Raw genomic sequence first — 22402 nt, forward strand, 5'->3', positions numbered from 1 at the left:
AAATGTATTTATTAAAATAGTTTAATACGTACTCGAACAAAGTTACAACCAAATCCCCGCGCGCATAAATCCGTCCACACGTGGTTTACAAAGCTCTCCTTTACTGGCCCGTCAACCCGCATCCCGTCAAAAGGGGGGACATTCAACAACAACACCTCAAACAATGAATCGACTCCTTAACCCTCACCTGAAGCCGGTCTCGGTGTCGAGATAAGCTTAGGCAGTGGGGGGGGGGGGGGGGGGAAAGCAGAACATCCCACAGCCATATCCACAGTAAAGAAACGAGGTTTCCCATCATCCCAAATCCCACGTCCCACGTCCCCCCCAAAACACTCCAAATGTGACCGTTATATAACAGCCACGGTAATAAAACAAAGAGTCGCACGCGAGACCACGTGCATCAATACAGAAAGCTGAAAAGCGTCTTGGCGGAAAGTGTATGCAATCTCCTCAACCATGTAACTTCCTCCCGCGACCGGCACCCCCGCGCGTGCGGACGGACAGGAAAACTACCGGCATCCCGCTCACATCGCCCATGCATCCTCCGGCGATGGTGTCAGGACAGAGAAAGAAAGAAAAGAAATGGAAAAGCCACAGACCCTCTTTGGGAAAAAAAAAGGATGACATGGAAGATCTCCCCCCGTTGTCCCCAAACCTACCTACTACGGGTATGGATAGTCCCCCATCCCCCCAACTTTTCGTCTACACCGACATTCATACATCACCATCACTCCCAAAAATGGCTAGAGGTGAGCGATATCAACGCAAACACAGCATTGGGGGGGGGGGGGGGGGGGGGGGGGGGGAGGACAGCCACGTTTCGGGGCGTTTGCGCACTACTAGTATACATACACACACACATACAATGTAAATTGCTGTCCAATACCGACATCAAGGGGTCCCCAAAGAAGATGGTGTGAACAGGCGCTTCTCTGTACGTATTATCAAACCAACTACCATGTATCGGTGTGATACGAGATTTGGGGGGAGGGGGGTTTTGCTTAAGTGATGGCTCTCGGCGTGGGGGTTGCTCAGCGCACACTCAGTAACTGTCTGTCTCTCGTCCTCCAATGAAATCCTCGTCCCGGCGGAAGAGTGTCCGGCCCGCAAGCCGCCGCCCCCCAAGGCCCAGCTTTCGCAAAACACCTGACCAGAAGTCAAGGATGGCGGGTCCCCTCGGCGCCATTCGCGCCGCCTCTGCCGGTCCATGAACAACAATTTTTGTGTTTGTGTGCCGCGCCCATCTACGCCTTCTGGCTGGCTGGCTTACTGTCTGTATTTCTGTATGTCTGTATGTCTGTCTGCCGCCGCTCAGACAAGCATAGATGGCAGCGCATGTCCGGCGCCGGTAGTTGCTTTTCCCACGTTCCCCTCCGGGCATTGCAGCAGCCAGAGTCAGGTCAGGTCAGGTCAGGTCAGGTACACCGTACAGGGGGCCAAGTAACTACGCAGCATCTCGTATGTCATGCCCGTATTAGTTTGCTTTCGCGTTTGCTTTCGCGTTTACACTTGGCCCTGCGCAGCCATTCCCGTCTCTGGCCACAAAAAAAAAAAAAAAAAAAACCAAACAAGAGAGGCGCAAGCTGAGCCGAAGGGAGGGGGGAGAGGCGCTGGCTCGCTTCGCCTACGCCGTCCACAGCCGCCCTGCCGCCTGCCGCCAGCCCCCCAGCACGCGCTGTCGGCGCCCTCCCTTTGCTTCTTTTTCTCGCGGGAGAGAGAGAGAGAGAGAGAGATAGGGCCAGCTGACTTACTTGGTCCCCCCCTTTCCACCATTCAGCTTACTGCGTAGTAGAGAGGACCGGGGCCCAGCTCAACGGAAGCGGCCCCGTCCGCCGCCAACGATTCTGGATTAAAAAGAACCCCCCCCCCCACAATCTTCCTTTTCTGGAGGCCATCGAATCCATATGTCGCATCCAGTATTAGAGAGAGAGAGAAAGTGTGTGTGTATGCAAGCACAACATTCATTAGATTCATCTTCGTGCTCCGGCGGTCTCTACCATGTATCCAGTGCTCTTGTCTGCCTTGTAATCTCCCGAGCTGGAAGCTAGAAAGGGTGGCTAGCAAACTCTACGGCCCAAAGACGACGTGATACCCAGTTCAGTCGGCGAAATGCGATAAATCATTAATACTTGCTGGCGGCGGCAAACACCGTCAAACATGTACCGGGGTTTGATTGATTGATTGATTGACAAAAAAGGGAGAGGCCAGGGAACCGGGCATCTTTTTCGTCTCATCGTGTATGCCGAGTGCCCGGGCTCCTGGATCTTTTGTCCCTTTCGTGATTCGAACTGTTAGAACTTTTCTCTTCCCCCCCCTACTCTTAATCCCTGAGACGGAACTTGGGTGCAAACCGAATAAAAAAAAGGGCCGCAAGCCAGGCCGAGTTGCTGCGCCAGTGAAATGTTAAGTGGAGTTTTGAGGCCTGTCCCCGGTTCTTGGGCACTTGCCAGCTTCCCAATTCTTCTACCGGTGACCAGGCGTACTACATGGCAGAGAGGGTCGAAAGTGATGATGTGCCAACCGGCCCTCCCCCCCCCCCAGTTCAACTTCAGGCGAACGCTCCTCTTGTCCCCCTCGAACAAATTGCGGCTTTGCCTCATCGCCGTTGGCTGGGCTGCCATCAACACCAGACGAACACAACCAACAGCTATCTACACTCCTCCTGGTAGAATGGATGCTGGCTGCTGCTGCATCGCCAGTTTTAAATCCGGGTCGTTGGAAACGAGCTTTTCCCAAATGTAGATTCACTTCCATCCCCCCGTCATGGCCACCCCCCGGGGAAACCACCACGCGCGATGCTGGTCTATCGTCCGTCGCGCCATTTCGCCTGCAAGCATGACGAACTTTACTCACCGGCCTTGAGATCCAAGACCGTCCTTCTGAACTTATCATCTCACGACCCATGCAGACCGGTATCCAGGCCTTTGGGATAAAGTGAAAGTGACTGAAAGAAACGCTCCCCCCCCCCCCCCCCCCCCCCCCCCGTCTTCAAGAGTCATTGGCTCTTCATCTTGAGACTGCACCGATGCAGCTCCGCTGGCCTGGACGGTTCTCTCCCCTTGTCTCGTATGATGGTCGTCATATCCGTATAATACCTTGGGTCCTCTTCCTGTTAGGGGGAGCCATCACATCTCCTGGCCCATCGTCGGGGATGTCGGGGGGAGGGAAGGGAGGCCTGACATTTCATTAGCTCCACACGATGTGTGATTACCACGTCCTCGGTATTGCTAGTCGGTCGCGGAAGAGACATCGTGGTCCCCCGGAGCCCATTCTTTTGCAACGCAAACACCAGTACGGCGGGTTGTCTTTGAGAAATGAACCCCCCTGGAAGGCTTCATTTGGGCTCGACAGTCAATATTGGGCGTGACGAGGGCGTAGCTCATTCCAGGGTAATGGCTCCAGCTACCCGTCTCATCACATTAGGTAAGGTACTTCAGGCTTGCCAGAGAGAATCCAGAATCCTCCCTCACCCCATGCCTACGGCGACATGTAACGGCGGGAATCAAGGGCTCCGCCTGCCGTAAGAGGCGGCTATACCTACAAACAATAGGTCAAGTCATGCTGGGCACCGCGCGGCTTCATGACGGCAAAACAAATGATGGCTTTAGCCTTGGGCTTTGATGTTGGCCACACGCAGCGGCGATGGACGGAGAGTCTATGGGATTGGCTTAGACCTGGCGCTGGAGGGAACCAGTCACTTGACCAGAAATCATCACTGAAACCCCATTTGACAACAGTAGGCCTTACCTTTTTATTTTTATTTCTTTTCTCTTCGGGGACGAATGTGATCTGTCAAACAAGCGCTGTTCACTGCCTCATAAGTGAACAGGCTTGTCGTTCAACAGTAGTCAACAAAGTCAATGCTGTCATCATTGATGTTAGAATCGAGTCTGGCCACAGTGGCAGCCCAATTCGAAAGCCCAGCCCCAAGAGCTGCTGCATTGAGAATGTGACGTTTCAAGGGTCCAATTGTAACCTCCCCCAATTGCAAGGTACTTTTTTTTTTTGGGCCGGGTGACCAACAAGCCATGTTGGAGGCTTGAGAGTTGGGGCAGAGTGTCTCTGCTAGTTCAGGAACCAAAGCATCAAGGGTTCAACGAGGCATGGCACGCTGGTTGCTGCGCATGCGCCCTATTTCCTCTCCAGCAAGTCAGTCCAAATATTACCTTCTGACCTTGACTGCATATGTTTCCCGTCCTCATGTTGCCTATCTTCTGAGTTGGCACGGCAAGCGTCTCTCGTGAGCAAAACAGATAACTCAGTGGAAAGCAAACAGCCCGCAAGGCGTGTGGCTGCCTGATACATCCCTTGCCTCGCTGAGATTCCGGATCCCATGACAGGACAGACACTGCCAGCCGCGGGGTAATGAGGCGACGCGCAGACACAACGGTACAATGCCGTACCGAAAGTCCTGCTTTTTGCATATTCAAGAACGGGGTGTATTTTAATTTTCTCCAGCGATCAGCATCAACAAGATTGTGTGTGATATTGCGCCTCTCGTCATTACTGACACCTCTCACGCGGGCTAAGCCCACAGGCGGGCGACAGGCAACAAACGGCAGGATTTGATCACCTAAGTGATGGGCAGCATCACGGGGTCGAGTTTGGGGTGAGCGCAGGCGCGCCGCAACCAGTCAAGCAGCAAATCGCAAGCAGCCGGGGGAGTCAGAGCATGTCACATCGCCGTGTCAGCGCTGAAGGACGGGCCGTCGCCGATTCGACCGCAAGCAAATTTGGGGGCGACGGATTGACCTCGTTGTCGCCATCGCGGGCCCGGGCCCTAAGCACGTTGATGTCCATTGACCCAGAGGACGCCGACACTATCGAGGGCTATGCAACAGCCATGGGCGATAGTCTCGTGGACACGGGCACTCGAGTCGCCAAGTGGTCATCACTGAATGCCCTGGACGCGTCCCTTTTCTCCATTCAGAAGACAGCGTTTCATTCGGCGCATCGGAATTCAAAACCTCATGTGTTCTCAAACCCCATAACAAAAATAAAATAAAAAGGAGTTGCGAACATGTGGTCTCTGGGCGGCATTGACATGAAAATCCAATTTACATGCAATGTATTTGCAGCGATACCTGTGACTCGTGATCTGGGCTGGAGAGGGGGAGAGGGGAGTGAGTATGGGGGAAATTGAACGTCGGAACAGGCATCCGTTTGGTCCCAGTTGCGGAACACAAAAAGTGATTTCCAGGGAGGCGATTGGCGGTCGTCCCGACGATTAGGGGCAGACAGGTCTGGGTTGGGTTGGTCCGAAGTCACGGGGGGAGGGCAGTTGGAGGCGTAGAGCCTGTAAAGGCCATCTTTAGAGGGACGGACGTCTCCCCACGTTCGGAGAAGAAAAGACGGCAGGGCAGGTGAGCAGCTGGATAGCCGACGACAGGGGACAGGCTTTGGAGGGCGGCTGGCACTGGCAATGGACGCTGCTGCTGGCGATTTTGCGACGGATGGCGGCTGGGTTTCTTTGGGTTCTGGGTCTTGCTGGGCAGACGATCCGTTTCGGCAGGAAGACAGAGGTACGAGTTTGACGGCTCGTGACCAGACGGAAATCGCTGTAAAGGGCAGCGAAAAGTGTCGAGGCTGCATTCGTTCTAGGCCGTCTCTGCGGGAGAGCCAGAATGGGAACAGTGCCGGCAGGACGGTAGATCAGAGATGGCGTCAAGCCTATTCGGGAAGTATCTCAATAGTCTTTTCCTCTTTGGGTAGCTTATGGACGTTCGGTCAGGTACCGACAGACGGTAGACGGAAAAAGCGTAACGGATGACCGGACGTGGAGGGTAGGATAAGGCGAGACGAGGCGATGGAGACGTCGAAATGGAAAACGTGGAGTGAGGCGCGGCGCATATTCGGCCAGACGGGGTGAGCGAGCCACAGTCCACCTGTGTGAGTTGAGTGTCCGTTTGACCATCGAGACGGGGGAGGCCAACAACGGGGCAATACTTTGACTGCGACTGCGGACTGCGGACTACGGACTGCGGGCTGTGGTTGAAGACGGCGAAATACCAGCATCCATCACATGACCCAAATCGTCGAAAGCCAAACGGTCCCGTGAGCAGAAAGCGCAGACCACCTTTGACGTGGAGCTGAACGGGGGACGCGAACGTGGAGAGGAGGACAGGTGGATTCAACGGATTGAGCTGGACCGGGCTGGACAAAGCTGATGGCAGGCCAGGTCCAGGTTTGCTGAACTGTGGAACGGAGACTGAGTGTAGGAGTACATGAAGAGAGAGAGAGAGACTGCTTGAGAAAGGAAGCTCCAGAACGGAGAGAATAGAAGGGCAGATGACCGTCTTCCGCCGTCTGGGGCAGGAAGCTCAGGTATTACCCAAAAGAGAAAAGCCTGAGAAAGGGTACGCTAGACCAAATTGAGTATCATCAATGGTCATTCACACAGCAAGAGCGCGTTGGGTTTCCCAAAGAAGAATAGCGTTTTCCGATTTTTCCGCCAAAGCAGATACCGTTTTAGGATTAGCTCAACCGTCCTCTGTCTCTCAGTAAAAGAACGGTAGTACTTCTTGCTGCGTATGTACCTGAAGGTCTGAAGCTGAGGTCGACTCTGGGGACCACGCCTTCCCCCGTCAAGACATTGTACCGACCTTCCCCGAACCACGGGTTTCTGGACTTCTCGGTCCCTTGGGCAGCCCTCAGCATCAGTATCCCTGCACCCTCCATCCACCTGGGCTGCTCGTTTTTTTTCTCTCTTTCGTCGATAGAGGGGAATACGTACCCAGGACCATTCACGACGGCTCAATTCAAAAATCAGTCCGCAAAAGAGAAAGACCGCAAGAGCGAGCATGAGAAAAATAGACGAGGGAAGAGCACCAATGCCCCTCTGGCCTCCCCCCTGGGAGTCCACCCTTGCTCTGGACCTCTTGTCCCGGGCTGTCTTGAACCGTAGAGAGCCACGTCTAACTCGGGAGGCGGCGTCACAAGGAAGGAAGAGAGACAGGGCGACGGCGAGACATTGGATAGACATTGCTGTTGCGGTTGCTGTTCTGCTCTTTTCCTGCTTGCACTTTCCATTTACCTCATCTTCCATGCCTCATGCTTTGGGGGGAAGGTCCTGACAGTCAGGCCCTTTCCGCCACCACCCTCCACTACGAACAACCCTTGTCGGTCGCTCTTTCCTTCTCCCTTTCTTTTTTTATTTTTTTTTTATTCTGGGGGGCTGCGGTACGTACACATCACCTCCCACCAGCGAGGGCAGGTACGGGTGGGTGCTGGTGTGTCTGGCCAGCAAAAGCCACCGACGGCGGTACTTGGACTCAGTACCTGAGTACCTTCCCCATCGTGAGCCAAGGCTAAAGGTCTTCGAGGTACGTATCTCCTTCTGCTTCTTCTTCTTCTCCCCACTCCCCCCTGCCCGGTGTGGTGCCCCATCCTCCAAGGGCCCCTGCTCCCACTCCCTCTTGTCTTCTTTTCCTTTTCGCTTGCCCCATGCTCCATGTTATGAGGAAATACAATTTACTCACCGCACACTCACCCCCATCTTTTCTTCACCCCCCTCCCCCTTTATCCCACGCCCCCCATACCCATCATCCCCCCCGTCCCTCCCCCCCCAAATACCCATCGCACACATTACATACTTACTTACATGCATCCCACTCCGCTGCCATCTAATCCACATCTTTTACTTCGCTCCAGACTGAGGTGACGATAATAATTAAGAAGTCCTTCCCCCAGACTTTCCACCCTTCCCTCTCCTCTTACTTCATCGCTCCACCAGCATCTTCAACGTCGACATCTCCCCCTAGGCGCACCCGCAGCATTCTCCGCCTTGACCGTCCGAAGAGCCATCTCATATTACAGCATTCCTGTCGTCGCCCTTCTACGTCTTCTCTCGTCAGAACCAGCCCGCTCGAGAGACCTCGCCGCCGACGACTACATAGCGCCCTTCAATCCCTACAGTCGACATCATCGGCCGCCACCTACGACTCGCGACTCACTGTTGATCGAGACAATCATCAATACCAATCCGCTCCGGCGCCGACTCAACCCTACAACCCTTCACCCTACGCCCTACTTCTGGGCGTCATTCGCGACTTTTACCGCAACAACAGCATCTGAACAGACGACCGTCACCTGCTCGACCAGAGCAGAACACTCCGGCGCCATGCCTTATCCTCTCGCAACCCACGTCCTGACTGTGGACCCCAACGTTATCCACAAGGTCGACACCTCAAATCCTCAGAACCTCTACAGCATGTGGACTGGTAAGCATCAGGCTTGGCTGCTCTCTTGTGGGGCCAGCTGGATTCAATCGCTAACTTGTGTTCTTTATAGTCTTTGCCAAGTGCGCAGAGTCTGTTGAGCAGGGCCGCAGGTTAGAGAACCTCAGCTGGCGCATGTGGAACCACGAGACGTTCTGCTGCGCTGAAGAAGAAGAGGCCTCTATCACCGCCACCAGCCAACCAAGAGAGATCCCCCAAACCGGCAGATTACAAGACCTTCCTCAACTATCCGGCAGCGTCGAGTCTGAGAACGACGACGAAGCTGTCGAGTTTGCTTCCAACTCAGTTCCCCTTGAGATCCGTCCCCAGATCCAAAGACAAGACTCCTGTGCCAGCAGCCGCAGCAGAGGCAAGGAACGCCACATCACCTCTGGTGACTTCGAGAAGATGGTAGTCTCCATCATCAAGGAGAACGAGCCTCTCTCCGCACCTCTTCCCCAGATCACATCACCTTATATGCCTCCCCAGAAGGAGACGCCCGACCTGGCTCCTGCTTCCCCCGCCTACGAGCACTCCGGATCCACTACTACCGAGTCACCTTGCAAATCCTCGGAGGAGGAGCACTCACAAGAGCCTCCCTCGCCCGAGATTACTTCTCACACCACCGTTGTTCGCGGCTTCTCTCCCTCCCAGGTCCCGATTCACCGTGCTGTTGCCACTCCTCCCAAGGTCGTCTCGCCTGCTGCCATCCCTGAGCCTAGCTCATCGCCTGCTGCCAAGCGTATCCAGTCCAAGAAGCAGCCCATGTTTGCCCTTGGCGGATCTTGCTCCTCAAGCGAGCAGGGCCAAAGCATTGACAACCTGCGTCCCATTCCGGCCCCTGCCCCGAAGCGCAAGATGTTCCAGGTTGGCGGCTCTTCCGAGGAAGACAGCTCCCTGAAGAGCGCCCTTGCCTCCAGGCCGAGCTCGCTTCTCAACGGACAGAAGAAGACGACTTCTTTCGCCGATCACGTCCTCACCCGCACCATTACTGATGATAACTCGGCCATTGCCGACGACTCGGAAACTGACTACGTGGACGAGAGCGCCATTGATGACGACGACGACTCTTCCGACTGGGAAGACTCGATTGAGGATAGCAACAAGTCTAGCATTGACGAGAAGACCTTCTTCCAGCGCGTCGACTCCAAGGTCAACCTGACATCTCGCCGTTCGCTGATTACTCTCATGATTGACGAGCAGAACGGTCGCTCTAGAAACCTCGGCAACATTGCCTCCCAGTCTACCTCGGCACTACCCTGGTCGCGCACTAGCCACCCGGCACCTCCCACCTTGGCCGTCTCTCCTAACGACTCTGATGACGCTCCTCTCATGATGAAGCGTGGTGTGCGCTCATCCCCTCTGAAGCCCATTACTGAGGTGCCTCGGTCTGCCGCTCAGCCCATCGTGGCGACGGCTAGCCACAGCCATCTTCAGGCCGCGCTCTCTCCCCGAACGACCCGACGCAACATGCTCGCAACCGAGCTGACCGAGTCTCTCCGACGTAACCTTCTCTGGGAGCGTCAGCAGAAGTCGTCGACGGCCAATGCCGTCCTTAAGCGGCGCCACACCTCCCACGACGTTGCCAACCTGAAGCAGTACCCCGAGAAGGTCTGCATGAAGAAGACTGAGGATGCCCCAGTTCCTCCTCAGTACTTTTCCAAGGATACGGACAACTTCGGAGGCTACCACTCCAAGGGATGGTAATTGATCTACACCATCACAACATAACACATACCGAAAAAAAAACAGCACATATTTAACACGATATCCGGCGAGCGTATGACCCAACGGGTCCGCTCGAGCAAAAAATGTTTCTTGATTGCTATTTTACATTGCATTGCGCGCGGCAACATCGCATCGGCTCTGCCCTCTATCTCTAATACCGGGCACGCATGGGCTGGACTTGTTCAATAGGCCGAGTGAGGCCTTGTGGAACTGATTCTAATTTTTACATTTGCACGGCGTCTCATCATATGATACCATGGTCTGTTTTGTTTTTGCAACATACCACCTTCATGTTTTATCAATGGGTTGGGTCTTTACATTTACATCATGGTTATTGAAAGCTTTGTACTGGCGAGGGATTGTATGTACTCATATGGACGGCAAAGACAAAGCTACAGAAGGCATACCCGAGGGCGACCTCAACAACGGGGCTAGAGACACGAAGAGTCACTGTTGTGGGCATGCTGACGACAAAGGAGGGAAATAGGAATAGTGGAAAAGCAAAAATGGAGAACCACAAGCGCAGGAGGAGGGGAAAAAATAGGAACAGAGGAGGACAAAAAGCTGGCAGGGTTGCGTGCGAAGTGGTCGGCGCAAAAGGACCCAAAAAAGCGAAATGATTATGACGAACACCTCAAAAAAATCGCAAAATCGTCAAAGAGCTTATCAAAAACATGAATAAAAGTTGGCTATTGAATCAAACCATTTCCGTGCCTCAATTGCGACTACGATGTCTTGTGACTAATGCAGAGGGCCGAGTCAAACAGGCCGACACTGATGACCACGGCTGACTGATGCAGACGGAAGGCCATCTGACAGAGCGCAGGAGGAAGGAGGGCTATGTCAATGCGCTCACCGCTCACAAGGGCCTTTTTTCCTACACGGTTGCTCTCTTTAGGTCCTTAACTACGTGGTAGGTGTACAGCGTACAGCACGCTACGCTAGTAAGCTTGGGGGGAGGAGAGAGGAGGTTCAAGCTCAGGATCACAAGCAGATGGGGGAGGAGCCTCGACGGGCCGCATTGTTCTCTTCCTCCTCCCCCCCAGGGCACGCGTGGCATTGGTGATTCTAACAAACGCGGCGGCGGGCACGCTAAGGGGCAGCGCCAGGAGGGTGTGAACCGAAGGGTTTACTGATTGGGGAGGAAATAAAACGGACTGGACTGGATTGAAAGAGTTGCTTTGGCTTTTTTTTTTTGGGGGGAGGAGTTTCTCTCTTCTGGTATAGCTGTTCTTGCTTGTTATAGTACTTGCTACATCGTGGACATGTGAAAGTCCGGTATCGTACAGTACACACGTACAGAAGGACAAGCGCGTGGACAATGTTACTTACGCCCCCCCCCCCCCCCCCCCCCCCCCCTTTTTTTTTTCCCCTTCTCCTCAATCTGCGGTGGATTCTTCTATCAATCGCGTGTAATTGAGTGTTTTTGGCGTCTTGGTCATTATCGACGTCGTGGTCAAGAGCGAATATGGCGACGGGGAGTGTCAAGAGAGAGAGATATGAGGGGGGGACCCGCGTGTTTGGGATATCGAGTGTACCGAGGAGGAGGTTTGAGAGTTTCCTCGTTCGTCCCGTTTGTCCGATGTCTGTTCGTGATCATGTGTCTCTCTGTTTACGGGAGAGGGGGGAAAGAATCATAGTTTGGGGCTGTCAGGTGGGAAGCGTATGTGTGTGTGTGTGTATATGTATGTACACGCGTTTTCTTTGAAGCTTTGAAGCTTGAAGTGTGCTTAACGGGCAAGATCGGATGGTTTGTCCTTGATTTCTTTTTCTTTCCCTTTTCGGACGTGACCTTGCCTTACAGGCTGGGGGGGAAGCATTATCCAAGAAAGTCACTTATTAATTCCATCTCTCGTCGGTAATCTGCAAGATAGCCGATGGATATACCGACATCTACCGCGGTTGACACTGTTTGGGTTTCCTTACCAGGAACACTACGGTGGCTTGGACAGGGCAATTCAGTGCTTCAATCCATGTACACGTTTAATAGCCGGACGTGGGTTGGTGGCTTGATTTTTTTGCCTTTCGCGGTTCCAGGTGGGCGTTTGGGGTAACCTTCCATTGGCGTCAATGTGCAATCTTTCCCTTACGAGAAGGGGGGGGGGGGGGGGGGGGGGGGGGGGGGGGGAGGGTATTCAAACATGGGATAGCGAGAGGGACAAGATGTTAAGATTGTTGCGCCCTAGAGAAGGGGAAGGCTGAAGCTACGATCGCGGGCGCGCTTAGGAAAAGGGGAGAGAAACTAAAAAGAGGCACTGGGGTGTTTTTCTTTTCTCCCCCGCGTTCGGACTCGACGACGCGCCAGTAGATACGGCAGGTTGCCGAAACGACGCGATTGCGAAGCTCGGCGACCATTCTTTCTTTCATTCTTTCAGATTCTATTACTCTATTTTATGCCTTCGTGGCGTTGAAGGCGTCGGGAGGGCGTTGGATTTTTTTCCTCCTGGCTTTCACGGACGCGATGGGTACAGGCACAGATGGGTATAGCTTTGGCTTATTCTTGGGGGGGAGGGGAGGTCAAGTTTCGGCGTTGTACGAGATGCGGGGTGTGGGATACCGGGTATGACGACTGAGTTTAAGACATTTGAGATGTCTCCCCGGCCGAATCACGCCCTACCTACAATGGGTTGAGATTGGAATTGGATAGGGTTCTGGGCTTTCAAGGGTGACTTTCCACTCGTGGTCGAGGCTGAGCTTAAGGTTGTTGAGTGTCTGACATCATGAGGGGGATATAGCAGCAGCAATAACAACAACAAAAGCTTTCAAGGCTCCAAGGGAGGAGTATCGATCAAGATACCCGCAAGCCCGTATACACACACACACATACACACATACATACAATGACGGCAGTCTGGCCCATGTCCAGTGCATATTCGCTCACCCAACAAGGGCCAGAAAAATGCGCACCAATGGAGAGCGGCTGGCAATCCCAGGAAGAGAAATGGGTGCATTGGCGCGGTTGATTGGTGTTCTTACGTAGCCGGGGGGAGGGGGCCTAGAATACGCGATGAAACTCGCTGGAACTCGATCGGGCTAACAAGTCGACCACCTCAGCGTGTTTAGAGCGGTCTTCGCGTTGTGTATAATCATGGTCACCACGCGAGCCAATGCCCATTGACCAAGCTGGAAGAGATACCGCAGGCGCGCGCTGGAGTTCCGCGCCCAGATTTGGCTTTTTGCGCAGGAGCCTTGCAACGGCCATACACTAATTACTACAATGAACTCCCTATTCCGCCGGGGGCGGGATGGCCCCGGTTTTACAGTTGGTATTCTTGGTTCTGGACAGGCGGTGGTTCTTCCCTGTTTTCTTTCATCTTCTTTTTTTTTTTTTTTTTAAACCCCCCTAAAGGAGACGTGGAGAGAGAAATGCTAGACGTGGAGGAAATGCTTAGAGGGGGCGTGGTCGGCCGTCGCATCCGCGAAAACTCGGCGTCTTTGTGGAGAAGCCGTGTTTCGTGAGAGGAGACGGCCGGTTGAATGCCGCGGCGGCATTAAGTCACCATGAGGCTCTGGTGATGGGTACGGGATCCTGCCACCTGATTTGACGAGTCGTACGTATGCCATGGCACGGGGGGGAGGATGGCCAGGCTAAGATCCCGTCATAAAACTACATTTTGTAGTTGGAGGAGTACGTGGAGATGGGCTACTCCAAAAAAAAAAAAAAAAAATTGTGTACTTTGTATTTTTTTTATATGGTTCTGGGGCCCGGAATCTAGAACGCCCGAGACTCGATTCAGAAATGCCAATTGGTGGTTGACTGAATAAGCCCGAAGTAGTTTCCGAGGATTTGAACGGTCTCGACGACGAGGGAAAAAGTATGACGGTCCTTTTTTTAGTATGCAAGTCATGCGATGGCGGTGCAGACCAACTCTGTTTTTGCTGTTCTCCCCCCCTCTTTAGTGCAAAGAGATTTGGCCATGCCATGTGGCCGTAGATGACGATCAACCGAATAGCCTTCAGGTGTGCTCCAGTAACAAGTATACACACGGGCGGGTGACTATGTCTGGCGGCTATCAATGCGACGCTGAGAATCACATCATTGTCCTCAAAAGGTTGCATGTTGCATGTTGCGCCCGTATATTGCCAGCGAAGAGCCTTCACCTCGTGTAACGGTTTAAAAAAAAAAAAAAAAAAAAAAAAAAAAAAGTTAATAATGCGAGCACTTGACCATCATATTTTTTTCATCTCACTCTTTTCTTCAGGTCATTCTGCGGTGAATGGACCAAGTACCGAGGAACGGAACGCCAAGCTTTGGAAGATCTCTGTGTCCCCGCTGGAGATCTTGTCCAGTCTTTTTGCCATCGCATGTTGAGGTCCTATAAGCCGCCAATAGAGCTTCCCCATAGCGAAGCGGTTAACCCGTCCAGCAGTTCATCGAAAGAATGCCCGAGACTAATTGAGTGGTCCCTGACTTTGCGGAGACTCGACACGGAAAGAAAAAAGAAAAAGTAATAATAATAAAAAAGAAAAGACAATGTTACGAAAAAGAGGGACGAACGAGTCTTTCTTGGGATACCCACAACTTCGTGGAGGCTGACGAAAATATCTCGGTTCCAGCTCGGTGTTGCGTACGTGACATGTTCAGTGCCTTGAGCGTGTCTAGACCGTCCCCTATCCCAGCCTGTAGCTCGCTGCACGGTACCGAAGATGCACCTGACAAAGCCAGGCGCACCAACGATGGCAGACGGCTATTGGAGAATTCAGCCCTTTTTTTTTTTTTTTCTTTCCCCTTGCTGTCTCCGTCTGCTGTGTCAGCTGTGTCAATGTAATAGTATATGTGTGTGTGTGTGTGTGTGCGAGTTCTTCAAAGCTCCTCTAAAAGTCTAGGATGCGGGTAACTCCATAATTAGGCCGTGGTGGAGAAGGGGGGTGTTCTTCCAGTGAGTAAAAAAGAAAATAAATAATGGGCCCGAATTTATTCCTCTTTTTCTTTTCTTTTTTTTTTTTCGTGAATAAAAATTCTTTTCTTGTCCCCGTGAACCATCTCCGCTTTTTGGGGGCCAGAACGTCGGGTGCTGACAGATTGATGGGATCTACCCCCTGAAATGCCTTGTTCTGATTGGGCCGCTCTAACTCCTGGTCCCTGGCGCTATGGGGTGGATTTTCACGTGGACTCGAGATGGTCCGTGCATAATGTCTCCAGTTCTTTCTCTGTGTAACGGGGGACGGACAGAGGCCGGAGTACGTAAGCTGCGCTTACACTACAGCTGGAGCTGAGGCTGTGCTGGGGTGTGGATGAGCAGTGCAGTGGCAGCAGCAGCAGCAACAGCAGCAACCTGAACCTGAGAAAAGTGGGGAAATCGGCTTGACCGGCCGAGGTCCGACCATCCACAGCAAGAGAAAGACACATAAGAGATGAGGCTTGTGCGGAAAGTGTGGCTAGACCCCCTGCTAAGGGGGCTGACCTTTCATTCCCAATGGTCACCTGCCTGCCCCCCGCGGAACCATGGACGGGCCTGGGGGAAGGGGTATAGGCGCGGAGAAGTGCCCGCGTCTCGAGGCCTCTTTTGAGGCTGGAGGCGCCCATGTGACCCTTATGACGAAACGCCCAGTTGGAAAGTCAATCTTCAATTCCTTTTTTGCCATTTTGCGCCTCCGTGTCGGACCAAGTCCGATATGGGTTTTCTCGGACTGCTGTGGGAGCCTATGAATGCCGAACAATGCCACTTTGCTTGGGATGCGGAATGCCCTTGTCCATTGGACATTCCGCGCTGCGCCTATCCGGCACCTTTACGCATCTGCACGCCTCCCAGATCTACTACGTAGTATGTGTAGGTCTTACCCCTCCAAGGCTGCAGCGGGGTGAGATGAGGAGCGAGAACAAGGGTAGCCATTGATCAGAGTGAGAGGGGATGTATCATTTTTTTTTCCCTCTTCCCCTACTTCGCCTGTTCACCCATCCCCATCTTTGTATGACTGATATCTCGGATGGGGACGGGGGCGTATTTTCTGACATTGATGCCCAAAGCGCCATGCTCCCCCTCACCTGGGCGAGGCATTTTGGGTGTTTTGTTGTCCACGGAGATGAATGCTGCCGCCGCATGGGAGCCTGCCTTTTTGGACAGACTATGAAGACTCGGCCGGCCCCCCTCACGTTTCGACGGAGACAACCCCCCGCTGCGGAGAGAAGAAGCAAAGAGAAATTGACGGATTAGTAATTAGTTCGCGTATCTGATGACTCTATTCTTTACCCTTTCGACCAGATATGCGCATGAAGAGGACCCCGCGTCTAAACTGCACGTAATAAGTGAGAGCGGTGGCAAGGCTGGTTTGTGGGGACAGTCCACGGGATTTGGCCGCGAGGCACTCTGTTTTTTTTTTTTTTGTAAATGCTCTGCTGGCCACCCCTCCCCATGTGCCCTTTTCCAGTACAGGCATCGCTAGCTGAATGTGGTGTTTTCTGTCAAAGAGAAGGATAAAAGATGCCCTCACCGCCTTGGTATGACGAGGATGGTGATGGCGGTTAAGGCTGGTCCCAAGGGCCTAGCCTTCAGCTGCCGGGCAGGGGTCCTGGGGAAAAGCGCGTGTTCGAAGGGTAGTGTGACAACTGTTTTACTAACATAGTATATGTTTTTTTACTCGTCTTTAGCTACTTAGCGCCTAGGGGTCTGGAGGGGCATTTGGAGGGGGAGGTTGTTGAGTTGTCCCATCGTTGACCGCCGGCCTGTCTTGACCGGGGTAGGAAACAAAAAGGTCAGGCCTCACTTTTTAAGTTGGCTTGCTGCGAGATGGAATCGTAAACTACCATAGTATCCGTGTATTGTCCTAACTGGCGGTTCTGCATCGAAAAATAAAAATCGAAAAAAATAAAAAAAGGAAAGCTCCACCGCTACCGTTTGAAACTGCAGAATGAGGGTTCCACCATCCCGTCCACTGTCGGGTTATCTCATCTCTATCCCGACGCCTGGACCAGAAAATTAGCCCATAATTAGTACGGATACAGGTTGAAGAGTCATCACAGTTGAGGATACCCGTTTGGGTGCATGAGAAGCGCCGCGACTTGGTTGGCGGTTGTGACTGAAGAACTTCTCCGAACACCACTGGGGTCAGCGCTACTACGACGGAGTATGCCGCCCAGGTTCGGGGGAGTCAATACCGCGGGGGGGGGCGATGTATGGCAGCGCCAGTCTCAACTTGGGCAAATGGCATGGCAGGGGGCCTGCGTAAGGCTCAAGGCCAACGCGGGAATATCATCAGGTGCTGCAGGGCAACAGCAGCACTACCCGCTTTGTCCATAACCAACTAGCTAGTTCCTCTCCGTCTCTGTTCTGTTGTCTCTGCTGGTTGGCGCTTCTTCTCGATTCTTCTCCTGCCCCTCTGTCTCGTGGTGGTTGCTGTGTGCTCCCCCCCTCCTCTCCGGCCCTAACTAAGGTGACCAGAAAACCCACCACACTCTTTTCTTCCCCAGGCCCTATTTCTGTTCTCAGTGCTGTCGTGGCAGCCAGCATGGCATCTTCACCGACTTTTGAGCTGCATCTTGGACTCTATTTTTCCGCTTCGCACTTCGCGCCGTCCCCCCACTTTCTACTGCCCCTTGTTGGGTTCCTGTAACATGCGCTGCATATCATGAGCTCTTCCCAGAAGGCAGATGGAGGGGGTGTGAATTGTGTTTACTTGCTCCATTGGGGGGTTTGTAAATGTGCTCCAAGAGGTTTCATACGGACCCGGTCCAAAAAAAAGAGGGAAAAAAGAAAAACATGGGTGTGTTGGAAATTCCAATGCGCTAATATTTTTGTTAATCTTTTTTTTTTTATTCACGTCTGTATTGATTATCTTGTTTTTTTCTGGACAGTTTCTTAGTCTGGCCCAATGTTCTTACACTTCTGGAGTCCGACAGACGTCAAAACGGAGTCAAATTCGTTTGAAATGTCTTCCTGTTCCCGTAACGATTGGCATGGCCACAAGGGCCACTAGAAACAAACATTTCCGGGGAAGAACCCACGGGGCAATGACGTTATCTCCTACCCCGGATCCGACATCTGGATCCCATCGGCTCCAGAACCAACCGCCGATCACCTCCCGTGTCCTCCCGGAACTGGTTTGTAGCTTAGCTGTCAACGACAAGAAAAAAAGACAACATCATCTTGTTCTTCAAGTCAGTTGACTCGTCCAGTCTCTCATTCCAAGTCATGAATCCATTCCCCCGCATGGCCATGTATCAAGTATCACCAACTTCCAGGTTGTTTGTCAAGTTGTGGCCCCCATTGACGAAAACGTGGACCCTTTCTGCGTGTGAGGGAGGGGGAGTGTCCATTGAGTTCGAGCTTCTGGGCCAGGATTGAAGCTGCTCCGATCAGACTTTTTCTGCTCTTTGCTTGAACTGAACCCTTTCTTGGACCCTTATTCTCCACACGACGACATCATCGATGGGTAAGGAGTTCGTGTGTATTTTGCACTCGAGAACCACTCAAATCGGCCTCTCCACATCAAACGCATGGAAACCGTGTCCAGTGACCCGGCTTCGATCACCATAGCTCCCCCAGCATTCCGAAATCTATCAAACTTGGATCTAGAGATCTGGCATGGGGTTATTCTATGCTTTCCCACCCCCCCTTCTTCTCAATAACCCCGGACAACCGAAATCGCAAAGGGCTGGGGGGAATGGCAATCTGGCGAGAACGAGATGTGAGGCAATGGCTGATGCCAAAGGCTGGCATCTGTCTGACATCGCCGATGGAGAAGTTGATGTCATACTGACCCCATTTCTATTGGAGCATCACTACCCGCTGCCAACATCCAAGACAGCTGTTACGCGTGCTGTACCCGGTTCTATACCTGTGGTCAGTGCAGTGTAGTGTAACAAACATTGTTTTCTAGACAATCAATTTCCTTTTTTTTTTTTTTTAATTCAATTTCATATTTTTTTGTCAATATTTATCTGATCACGGTGTCTGCTTGTCATGAACCTGGCGTATTTCTAGTATGGCAAACGACTCATGTGTGGCGGTACTTGAGGTACCTTCCAAGATACTTCTAGCCATTTTGTAGAGGTACATGAGCTTGTCTCTAACGATTGACTGTACGTACTAGTAGCTCAACGCTACGAGATAAACCCGGTGTTCTTCCCGCCTACAGTTTCAGCCCGGCCAGATGACAGCTACACTTTCGCTGACTAGTCGCCTCGAGACCAACACAAGACTACCGGTAAGTGAGGTGGCCAGGAAATCGGAAGCGCCAGTCCATCAAGAAAAATTGCCCAGACGTAATTAGGAAAGCAGCTCTAACCAACTGCCGCGGGCAGCTCGGGTGCAGTGTAACCTGTTTGTGCAGGGGGTTCCGGCTTCTGCACGCGATTACGATACACAGCATATGCCCAGCCGGGCGTCACACATCAATCATATTTTTATTTCATTTTTTATCTTTCCATCTCGGGACGTGAACTGTATGAAGGAGGGGGGAGGTGCAGACAAGGCATTGACTGATTGCGACCGATTAAGCATCGAACGAAAGATGAGGAAGCCATGTCGGCAGCGCGACTGCAGTCGAACGCTTCTCTGACCTTGGGAGCTTTGGAGATGTTTACTGCTTGACCAAAGAGCTGCTCTGATTCGTCGGTTCGCTCGACACCATTCGCGACAATGCTCGCCCATTTCGTCCTTTTTTCCCGCATGGCCACAGTTCCTTGTCTTGTGAGTTTGTCTGTCTGCCCTACTACTATCCAATTTTTTTTTTTCCCGCTGAGGAGGAGTCGTCCTAACTCGGGTAAAAAACAACGAGACCCAAATAACCTTCAATGACATCTTACGTCGCCCCCTCCCCCTGCTTCAGACTTTTTTCAATGTCGGTCCTTTCACGGCACCATCTCGTCGATACACAAAGAATGAAAAGAAAAGAAAAGAGACCAATTAAAACAATAATTAAAAAAAAAATGGGAAAAAGAGGATTCGGTATCAATTCGGGGTTCTTCCCCCCTCCCTCTCTTCGTTTGGCTTGGGCCCCATGGTTCTTCGGTTCCGGCTTCGCCAAGGGTTTTGTTCAAGCCGCTATCGCTTCCCCCCCTCCATTACGCCATCCTGTCACTTCACACCACCATCTCGATTTCCTAATTCGGAATATTCTATTCGATTATTTAATTGTGTTTTTTTTTTCTGGTCACAGTCTCTCCCCTGTCTCTCCCGGCCCGAACAAAAAAGGGTGTGGTTGACCCACTCTTACCAAGGATTCCCTTTAATTTCTTCGACTGCGGCCGGCTTCTTTCCCCGACCCCCTCTTTTCCCGGCCCCTCTTTGTAGGATCCGGCCCTGATTGCCTGGGACGGAAGGTCACCCTAGCTATCTTCTAGAACTCTTCTACGGTCGAGGGAGACGAGATCGTCGCTGACACCAACACCGACACGTGCTTGGTGAGCTACGCTATGAAACCCGGTTCGGTCTACTGCAGCAGCCCACGATGGTGGGAAATTTGACCTTGCCAGGGCACCGCGAGAGAACCTGGTTCTAGCGTTGCTCTAAATGCGCTCCAGTCACCGTACACACCCGATGGACCACAATGAAGCTTTTCGTCTTTTGCACCACCCCCTCCCCTTGACTATCCAAGATGCTCCTTCTCACTTTGGGCTCCAGGCCGACACTCACACATCGCTAGTAATGCCTCGGTGTATCCCAGGTCTTGGGGCTGCGTTGCTGCAATCTAACCTTCCCACGCGGCCGGGTTCATCATATCTCATTTCCATGGGTTGGTGATGAGCTCGCCGGGCAGACATACCATCTCGAGAAATCCCGCTGCGCCGGTTGACGGGGAACAAAAGAAGCACTGTTGGTGCGTGGCAGTGTCTCACTCCCAACACACAAGCTCAGTCACACCACCCCCCTTCCCACCCCCGTCGCAACTACCAAAAGCGATGCAGTTCACGTTGGATACCATACTGCATCATCCCGCAACGTATTTTCTTCAAGTCATTTGCTGGGCGGCCGGCGGGAGATTTTCCAATGCTGCGCCATCTACGGTCCGAGGGCGATTGGGAAACATCAAACGCGTCGAAATTGCAGAGCACCGGCGAGAGTTGCTTCAAGTGGTAACCTGTGCCCATACCGTCGTGAGCATGTGAAAGGAGCACTGGCCAAGGATAAATGTTGACCAGCCATCTCTTTTCGGTCTACTCTCGTCATTCGGTGAGTGAATGCCCGACCGAAGCAGGGTGAAGGACGTTCGTCCAAATTCTGAACAGGGCCAGTCGCACAATGGCCTGAATTTGGTTCGAATCACACCCCCCTTTTTAACGCCGTTCTATTCTATTGCTTGGCTTGCTGGGGAGGGGAAGAAGTAAAGTGAGGTTTGGGTGGTTCATGACTGGGAAAGCCGTTTCATTACAGCAGGGGAGCATAAGCGCAAACTCTAATACTACCTGATTTCCGCTGTGTCCCATCCTCTCTGTCTTGTTTTTTTTTTTTTTTTTTTTACTTTCCGCTCCTCATATCCCCCCCTTCCATGTCGAGCTGGCGTGTGATGGGACATATGGTGCTATCCCAAGAGACAGGAACCACGTCATCAGCATTTGATGGTCACTAGGATGGGGAGCGTGAGAGTTGAGACTACTCCAGGAGGGTGCGTCGTATATCGAAACCTGGAAACCCTGTAGAACGCGCGAAGAAGAGGGTGTGGCGGCGGCGCGGGGGGAGGAGGGATTCGAGTCGGCTTCGCAGGTAGGACGAGTCAGGCAGGGCAGGTGGCCGGTAATCTTTCAAGGGCCCTTTAATGTTCACCATGAGACGAAATGCACCTCGTCGCTGCGCGTGGCGGTTGAGGGTGTCCATGTTCCAAGCCGGCAATATGTCTTCTTATTTTATTTTAATGTTTTTATTTTATTTTATAGCTACGTCTGTTTTCTCCCCCGCAAATTCCACGTGTAAAACCCTCACGCCCTCTATCTTTCCGTCCGTAGCCCAACTTCAAAGAGAAAAAAAAAGTAAAAGTAAAAGCCGCCGTCATCACCCGGTCACATGGGGCGCCTCCGTTACCCCGGAATTCCGCACCCCGCACGTTTATTGCTTTCCCGCCGGGTGCTTGGTCGATCCGCGGCTACGTCCTGCAGCTGACTGCCGGGAAAGGTGGAAAAGCATCGATCACCGTCCCGGCCGTCACGTATCGGGCGAAATATCACAGTATATCCGTTTCTGGTTGACGATGCAAGCCCTGGTATTAATAGGTGGGCGAAATAAAAGTCCTTGTCACCTCGAAATCTACGTTCGGACTCGGGTTTTTTTTTAAGGCCTTCGGGCAACGCGGAATGCTGGCTGCTTTAGTTTTCCGAATAGACGGACGGACAGGTTTTCAATATCCTCCTGGCGTTTCCTAGACGGATCGGATTCCTGTCAAGTCCCATCTCGTGTTTTCAAATTTGGCCGGGGACTTGGCTCTCTAGCGAACCCCCGGGATCTAGATTAGCTGGCATGCCTTCCCAGTAAACCTTCGCCATCCAACGTCAGCACCTTCACCTCCCCCCCCCCCCCCCCAGGACG

General features: G+C 52.6%; 2 protein-coding genes across 2 annotated transcripts; both read left to right on the plus strand.

The window, feature by feature from the left end:
* Positions 1-4672: 4672 nt before the first annotated feature.
* Positions 4673-5005, plus strand: CTRU02_211125 (uncharacterized protein; the record flags this gene model as incomplete). Its single annotated transcript, XM_036720150.1, has 1 exon — positions 4673-5005. The coding sequence occupies one exon, from the start codon at positions 4673-4675 to the stop codon at positions 5003-5005; it is 333 nt and encodes a 110-aa protein (XP_036587893.1).
* Positions 5006-8119: 3114 nt separating this feature from the next.
* On the plus strand, positions 8120-9923 carry CTRU02_211126 (uncharacterized protein; the record flags this gene model as incomplete). Its single annotated transcript, XM_036720151.1, has 2 exons — positions 8120-8219; positions 8290-9923. 2 exons carry the CDS (start codon positions 8120-8122, stop codon positions 9921-9923), a joined length of 1734 nt encoding a protein of 577 aa, XP_036587894.1.
* Positions 9924-22402: the final 12479 nt, after the last annotated feature.

Source organism: Colletotrichum truncatum (genome assembly GCF_014235925.2).
Source record: "Colletotrichum truncatum strain CMES1059 chromosome Unknown Contig_0007, whole genome shotgun sequence".
Lineage (NCBI taxonomy): Eukaryota > Fungi > Ascomycota > Sordariomycetes > Glomerellales > Glomerellaceae > Colletotrichum > Colletotrichum truncatum.